This window comes from Sphaeroforma arctica (genome assembly GCF_001186125.1).
Source record: "Sphaeroforma arctica JP610 unplaced genomic scaffold supercont1.953, whole genome shotgun sequence".
Taxonomy (NCBI): Eukaryota; class Ichthyosporea; order Ichthyophonida; genus Sphaeroforma; species Sphaeroforma arctica.
The window spans coordinates 1,975-9,325 of record NW_014039605.1 but is presented as its reverse complement, the minus strand read 5'-3'; the positions used below and the strand labels follow the sequence as shown (position 1 = coordinate 9,325).

Genomic DNA, 7,351 nt, shown 5'->3' with positions numbered 1-7,351 from the left:
GATATATTATTCATTTATGTAGATATACATATCCATACATATACAATAATATGTATAGATATTTATAAATACATATTCATATACATGTACATATACATATACATAGAATGTGTTTATGTATATAACATATATATATGTGTGTGTGTTTGTGTTTGTGTTTTGTGTTTTGTGTGTATGTATGTTTATATGGGTATATGTGTATATATTTATAGGCATGTGCATTTATGTATGTTTGAATATATATATATATATATATATATGTATATATCTGTATGTATATATATACATTATATTATAATTATATTTGATGTAAATGTATGTAAATGTATGGAAATGTATGTAAATGTAAGTATATGTATGTATGTATGTATATTGATGTATGTTTGAGCTTTTAGATTTTTTAAAGTACATTTGCATCAATCAATGTCAACTTATCGCTATCGCCAGTGGTACTGTCTTTACCCAATGCTCTCTGTGAGTGTGAGTTGACATTATATGCTAATCTTGGGTTTCATTTTGAATATAGTCGAAGTTCAACATTGTGTTGAACGAAATCAATTCCGGATCCGCGTCTTCGCTGCGGGCCGTGCGTTTGTATGCGCAGTACAAGCAGAACCCTTTACAGAACAATCCTGCCGTGCAGGAGATGGAAGCCTTGCTCGAGGGTGGGTGAAACTGAGTGTGACACATTCTCTAGTGGGTGTTTTTTTATAGCCTGACGCGTTTCGTTTACAATCTGGAGCTTATCGATGCCTCACTTTGACCTGCTGTGTGGGTAAGACGGGCTCTCACTTGTGTCGCTCTATTAGTGGATATGACTCGTTACTTATTTCTCTGTCGCCTATCTGACTTTAGTGTTAATTTCTATCCACACATATAAGAGGGCACCGGTCCTACTTAGCGCAATTTGATCTCGACATATAGTACTCTGTCAGTTTTCTACCAACTTGCATGGTAAACACAGTCCACTACAAGTAAATCCAACACTCCCAATCTCAAATTGCCGCAATTACTTGGTCCAGATCCCATTCTCGGCATCAGCCCCACTACACAATTGTTCGCCAGCATGATGTACGCTGAGATGGGCAATTTAGAGACAGCTATGGAGATTGCTGCGCGTGGCGGCACACTTGAGTGTACCGCACTGCTCGTCCAACTACTACTTCAGTATGACCGAGTCGATCTCGCAAATAAATACCTGCAACAGTAAGTCCCTTACCTCCACGTATTTACCCCAAACATTTGCGGCAAATAGTCCAGCAAGCCTAGTATTACTTAAGGGTTTAGGGTTTTAGGCAATTTCTGATCTCTTTTTGACACTTTCCCAGGATGAGCCAAATCGATGACGACTCGTCACTGACCCAAGTAGCCACGGCCTGGGTTAACCTTGCTGTAGGCGGAGACAAATATCAGGACGCATTCTACATTTACAACGAATTGGCCGCTAAATACTCTCCCTCAATCATGCTTCTGACGGGTCAAGCCGCCTGTCTTATCCATCAGCACAAATATGGCGAGGCTGAAGATCTCCTACAAGGTACTTGTTCTGTACAATTTCATGCTCTGCTCATTCCTGCTGAGAAACGGTGCGTATAAACGCGCGCATTTATATGCATGATTTTGTGTGCAGCTCTACTGACTGGATATCCATTTTCGGCGAAAGTATTTTATCGAGGCTATTCTACTCTCTATACCTGACGTTTTATTTGATGCTGTTTAGATGCTCTGAACAAAGACAGCAACAATGCCGAGGTTCTTGTGTGTATGATCACTGTGGCTCAGCAGACAGAGAAATCCGACGAAGTGTCGTCTAGATATATCAGCCAACTGCAGGATAGTGCACCCAGCCATCCCTTCGTCAAATACCATGCTGCAAAGGGAGAGCAGTTTGATCGCGTATCTGCGCAGTACTCAGTCTCCGCATGAACAAACGTTCGCAAGGCTTGGCGCGGGATCGGGCTCTTAAAAATAAAGCGAACTGTGTAATATGGTGAACTGTCAAACCTTGAATAGAAGGTGTCACATCACACTACTGTACAGTGATATTATGCTGCTTGGAACCATATTATTGCATGATACTCACGCAACATAATGAGCTTCTTTAGCTATCATGGTCTAGTACAGTGTGTTGCACGAGGAAACTATTCTACTCGGAACGACACGATGTATTATTTGCGCGGGTTCCTCGCATAGTCAAGGCCCTGTAGTTGGTAGAAACCTATAAGGTTTGCCTGGAAAAGGGTTCCCCTAGTAGCTATGTTGTTATATACTTACATGGCTTGGTTTACAAGCAGAGAGTAAGGCTGTTATAGGCAATGAAGTGTTATATTTAGACCCAAACGAAGTGCTATACTGTGTCGGCACCCCGCACTGATATGGCTCAAATGAGCATCTACTTATGCGACGTACCCAGTACACGTTGATAGGCGCGCGTAGGTAATGAGCGTCGTGTAATTGTGCAAACACATAGCCGTCGCATACTAATAGGACACTACCATAGCCGGTAGGGCTTATTCTGTATATTCTAGTAATGTGGTGTTTGAATCATTTCAAGAGTCACTCCCGAACTTTATTCCACATACGACGACGATAGTATACAATATTATCCATGATATGCACACTGAGTAAGTTGTACGAGTGTGGGTTGTACCACGCAACGGCAACTCTGCTGCTTCTTTGTCTTTATCGCGAAATTTCACAGGCAACAACGACAGTGCTGTTCACGTATTGTAGACGGTTTATGGGAAAATTCGTAAAGTACGACACTATTGCTTGCGGTAGGTCCGTCCACTGCCGAAAAGTGAATTTCACTAATTGAGGTGTTTCTCAAGTACATCTGCCGTATCATAGCACCTCTGATCCCACACGTATTGATGGGAAAAATCGATAAGTGCTACGCTATTGTTTGCAGCAGGTCCGTCCAAGTGATAAATTTCACTAGTTGAGGTGTTTCTCAAGTACATCTGCCGTACCACAGCCCCTCCGACCCCACACGTGTAATTGTGGGTTATCTCATATCAAATTCTTCTGCCACTACAGCTTTGCTTGTGGTCGCCTTTAATCCAGTCCACGGTCTGGCAATCCTTCGAGCAGTACCACTGTGTGTTCTCTTTTGAACACAGCCGCTGCATGCACTCAAATTCAATTCTGTATTCTTACACCACCCATACCTGATGTTCCGACTCAGGTTGGCTCGTTTCTGTCGCTTAACCTTCAGCTCTCGTGGATTCGGTGCAGTAGTGACTCTCCATTTCAAGCCTTCTTCTTCATTCAAGTCCAAATCTCATCCTCGCCGCTTTCATACACAATTGACCGCACGGTGGGTGTGGCTTTAGCGACTTCTACCCTCTGTATCAATGGTTTCTCGGGCCGTCCAGGTACGTCCGTAAGCAGATCAATTCATTCCCCAACTGGAGCGTTAGCTGTGCGTAGGCATAGCTGAAACAATTCACTACTGCGATATTGGAGCAAACACTTCTCGCGTGTTGTATACCACATAAATTTATGTAAATTGCTTTCTACTGAAATATAAAAAAATATTCAAGATGATCAGAATTCGATAATATTTATGCGAGTTTGTGATCCCGATTTGTACACTCGCGTATTTTTTAAAGAAAGTATATGACCTCTAAAAATGAGAATTCGGGTTTAAGATCTTGAATGCATCCGGTGACTACTACTAGAGGGTGGAGACAGCGAGTGGCGATCGACTCTACAAATAGATAAATCTTAATCAGGAGCGAATACGAGTAATATTATATATAAGCTCGTATATATCTTTGAATCAACACCAGAAATTATGAGAGGACCCCAACAAAATATACCGCTTTCACAGGGCATAGGACTACCTGGGTATAAATATTTTGCTTTCACAGGGCATGACTACCCTTACGTATCAATCTTTAATATTTTAAATAATGTACATTGCTAGACGTTTGTCTCGCACACTCGCGGTCTGACGCGTAGTGTGGCGGACAGTCCAAACTACTTATTAAACCAAATCCTCTGGGTCACTTTCGCTTCCAACCGAGGCTCCAGATAGTTTTTCTGTCACCTCGTTGTCCTTCCCTGCTTGCTCAGGTACGTTCATCGTACTATGCTTATTCAGATACACGTTCGAATGCATATCATACGCACTCGCAGCGGCATTCACCTTTCGCATTCGCTCATCTCGCTGACAAATTATGTAGTACCAGGCTCCGAGGAAAACGGTCGCAACACCCAGAATTGCGGCAAGGAAGAAACCGGTTACAATAAACATGGCCAAGTAGTAATACTTAGTATCCTTGGAGCTCTTGTGATCTTTCATACCTATGTAGTGGCCTACCGCGAAGCTTAGTCTCTCAATAAACATTTGTTTCGCCTTTTTCTCCGCAAGCTCATGAGCCTCCTGCTTCTTCTCGACCTCTGTGGCGGCCTTCTCATCCGCGAGCTCAGCTTCGTGGAAGGCGAGCGCAATTTTCAATCTCAACATCTCAGGGGTGTCGTTCTCTGATACTTCCACAGGCACGGTCTTGTAACCGTCCTTATCGGTAGAACGTCTGGCAAAAGGGTTAGTACTAGACGTGAAACTGGTAAGACCACTTGTATCAGTGGTAGTGCCTGAAGAGAAACCACTCGTAAGGCCAGAGGTATCGGTGGTGGTGTAGGTTTGAGTAGTCGGTACCTGATAAGTTGTTCCACCAGAATAAGAACCAGTAATTCCGCTAGTAGTGCTGCCGGTGGTTCCCTCTCCACCTACTGCTTCCTGTCCAAAACTCTCAGTTTCGCCCTGGGACTTCACAGACTGGCCACCGCCACTAGAGGCCATTCCTCCAGCCATAGTATCTGTGACAAGCTGATTGCTAACCTGTTGATTAACCGCTGCATTCGCGACAGCAGTTCCATCAGTGGTAGTCACTTGCTGTCGGCTAACCGCCAGTTGGTCACTTAGACTATCAGCGGGGTTGGGATCGTAGGCAGGATGCTGAACCGTTTCTGAGCTGAGTACTTCAGTACGGCCCTGCTCGACAACCTGACCCGCGGACGCAGCTTGGGTACAGGCAACATTGGTCACACAGGTGATGGTAGTGCCCGCATCGAAAGTGTCACAGTCTGCACCGTGACCCTGGCGACCTAGACATTCACGGGTCCTAGAACCAGTCCCGCACGTCACAGAGCACTCCGACCATGGTGACCACCGACCGTCTACACTCTCGACGTGCACATACTCTAAAGTAAGAAGGATAACATGGGCTCAACATGAGTGATACATCGAGAATATTGAGCAGATCATTAATTACTACCTGAACATCAGCAACTGAATAAGAACAGTCAAGAACTAAAGGCATTGTCGATGAGGATCAAAACATAAATTCAAGCACAAAATTGGTACAGATATCACATACCGCAATTCGACCCGGAGCTGTCATAACAATCCTCATGCTCTTCAAATGTAGTACACGGCCCACTTACGCAATAAGAAGTGCGCGTGCCCTCCCCACAATCATTGCTACACTTTGACCACGCGGTCCACTTTGTCCCATCGTTCTGGACTCTCATCTGATCAGGCTGGTTTTGTGTCACCAATACTTCAGTACGAGCTTCAGGTACGGAGCACCCTTCCATCTGGCAAGGTTCAATGTCATTCCCAAGACAGTCGCCGCCCTGACACACTCGCCCCTTAAACCCTTGCTCCTCGCATGATGATGCGCTACATACACCCCAATCAGTCCACACTCCCTGGCTTCTAGCGCATGCACCAGCATTGCACTGGCGCTCAGTTGTTTGCGGTCGTTGATCACTGCAGTAACTATTTTTCATAGAACCGCCTTTGCACACTGCATGCACCTGTTCTACACCGTCACCACATGTCACAGAGCAAGCAGACGTAGCCTCCAGCTGCCAACTGCCTTTCGTAAAAGAGAGATCTTTAAACGCCATCGCGTGTATTTTCTCGTTATAAGCGCCCACACCCCCAGGTGCGAACTGACACCAAGAAACTTCCGAAGCTGGATACAAATTAAGAGTGCTACCATCTTCAGAGCCTAAGCAACTCTGACCATCATTCACTATAAGTTGTTTCCAATCCTCAAACCCTTGATGAGCTACATGTTCAGGTTGACCGCAAGTCTGTGAAGTTACTGCTCCAGTGTCTTTGTTGGCCGTGAGACATTCTCCGTTATATTGACTTTGAAAAAACCCAACTGATTCCCTCCATACCTGAGAATCGGCACCTGAGCAGGGTTCTAATCTCACTTGGTTGCTACCCAGAGCTGTGATACATTTTGTATCTCTGGTTACAATCAAGTGATCTTGATCAGTTATTTGTACAGCAGAAGTTGAAGCCACTACGACTACCGCCACAGCGAAGCAAGCTTTATTCAGGTATCTGACCATGATAAACTACCTATGTTTCGTATGCTGCTATATGAAGGTTTTAAAATAATATCTGTATGTAAAATAACCCTGCTACGAATATCCTTCTGCTGTGTCTCGGGGCAGAGAATGACATGCCCGTGAACGGCGTCAATGCTTTTGAAGTCTTTTAGCATAGCATCTGTACCGACTGTACGTAGATCGATGAAAATACTCTACATATCCTCGTGAAATTGAAGAAGAAAAAAACATTGGGAAAATTGAAGGAGCATTCGAGAAAAATATATAGAACGATTACTCTTTTATTCATTTAACTTTCTAAAAAAGAGCTGTGAGAGAAAATGTAAAGTTGACTGCCAAATTTGCACTTTTATCTTTTGACAAGAGAAAATATCTCACTGATGAGCCATACAGTCAATATAAAACTGATACGTATTCCAGTAATATGTTTTTATCATAGTACATATTTATATTTAGTCCTAAACAAACAAAGCAAAAGTTGAAACCTATTCACTCCCAAATTCCATATTTGTTCTTTCTCAAATCAGAATATGGTCTAGTTAAAAAGTTGTAGAAGATAAGAGTACCATTTCAAAGGTTTTTTATAAATTCAACTACCATTTTGATAAAATATGACAAACGTCAGGAATGTCGCATTCTGATTCGTACATTTTGAAATGGGTTTAATTTGGAAGAGATGACAAACAGAGGAGGTTGCATTCCTTGTTTTTTTTAATAAATAGACTGAATATCGGTTGGGTCAAGGACTCATGGATTCATAGACTCGTGGACTCAAGGTCTCATAAATAGTCATAGACGCACACTCTCACACTTCACAAGTTCACAGTCACGGATTCACGTGCCACCCCACCGCGGCCCAACGGAGAATATTTTTCAGTAGGCTGTAAATAGCCTTTTAATAAAATTGAAACAAAAAGACGTAGTACATAAATAGAATTCCTTTTTATGGGGGTTTTTTAAAACAAGTATAGCC

The 7,351-nt window shown here is 43.2% G+C and overlaps 2 protein-coding genes across 2 annotated transcripts; one reads left to right on the top strand and one right to left on the bottom strand.

The window, feature by feature from the left end:
* Positions 1 to 1,066: 1,066 nt before the first annotated feature.
* On the top strand, positions 1,067 to 1,926 carry SARC_09409 (hypothetical protein; the record flags this gene model as incomplete). Its single annotated transcript, XM_014296574.1, has 3 exons — positions 1,067 to 1,206; positions 1,329 to 1,537; positions 1,721 to 1,926. The coding sequence occupies 3 exons, from the start codon at positions 1,067 to 1,069 to the stop codon at positions 1,924 to 1,926; spliced, it is 555 nt and encodes a 184-aa protein (XP_014152049.1).
* A 1,882-nt stretch (positions 1,927 to 3,808) lies between these two features.
* Positions 3,809 to 6,538, bottom strand: SARC_09408 (hypothetical protein). Its single transcript, XM_014296573.1, has 2 exons — positions 5,388 to 6,538; positions 3,809 to 5,211 (listed from the first exon to the last, which is right to left on the bottom strand). The coding sequence occupies exons 1-2, from the start codon at positions 6,376 to 6,378 to the stop codon at positions 3,992 to 3,994; spliced, it is 2,211 nt and encodes a 736-aa protein (XP_014152048.1). The 5' UTR covers positions 6,379 to 6,538; the 3' UTR covers positions 3,809 to 3,991.
* Positions 6,539 to 7,351: the final 813 nt, after the last annotated feature.

Coding starts and splice junctions, on each gene's coding strand:
- SARC_09408 (XM_014296573.1), bottom strand. CDS start 6,378: ATGGTCAGATACCTGAATAAAGCTTGCTTCGCTGTGGCGGTAGTCGTA. Junction 5,212..5,387: donor CAGCTCCGGGTCGAATTGCG/GTATGTGATATC, acceptor TTCTTACTTTAG/AGTATGTGCACGTCGAGAGT.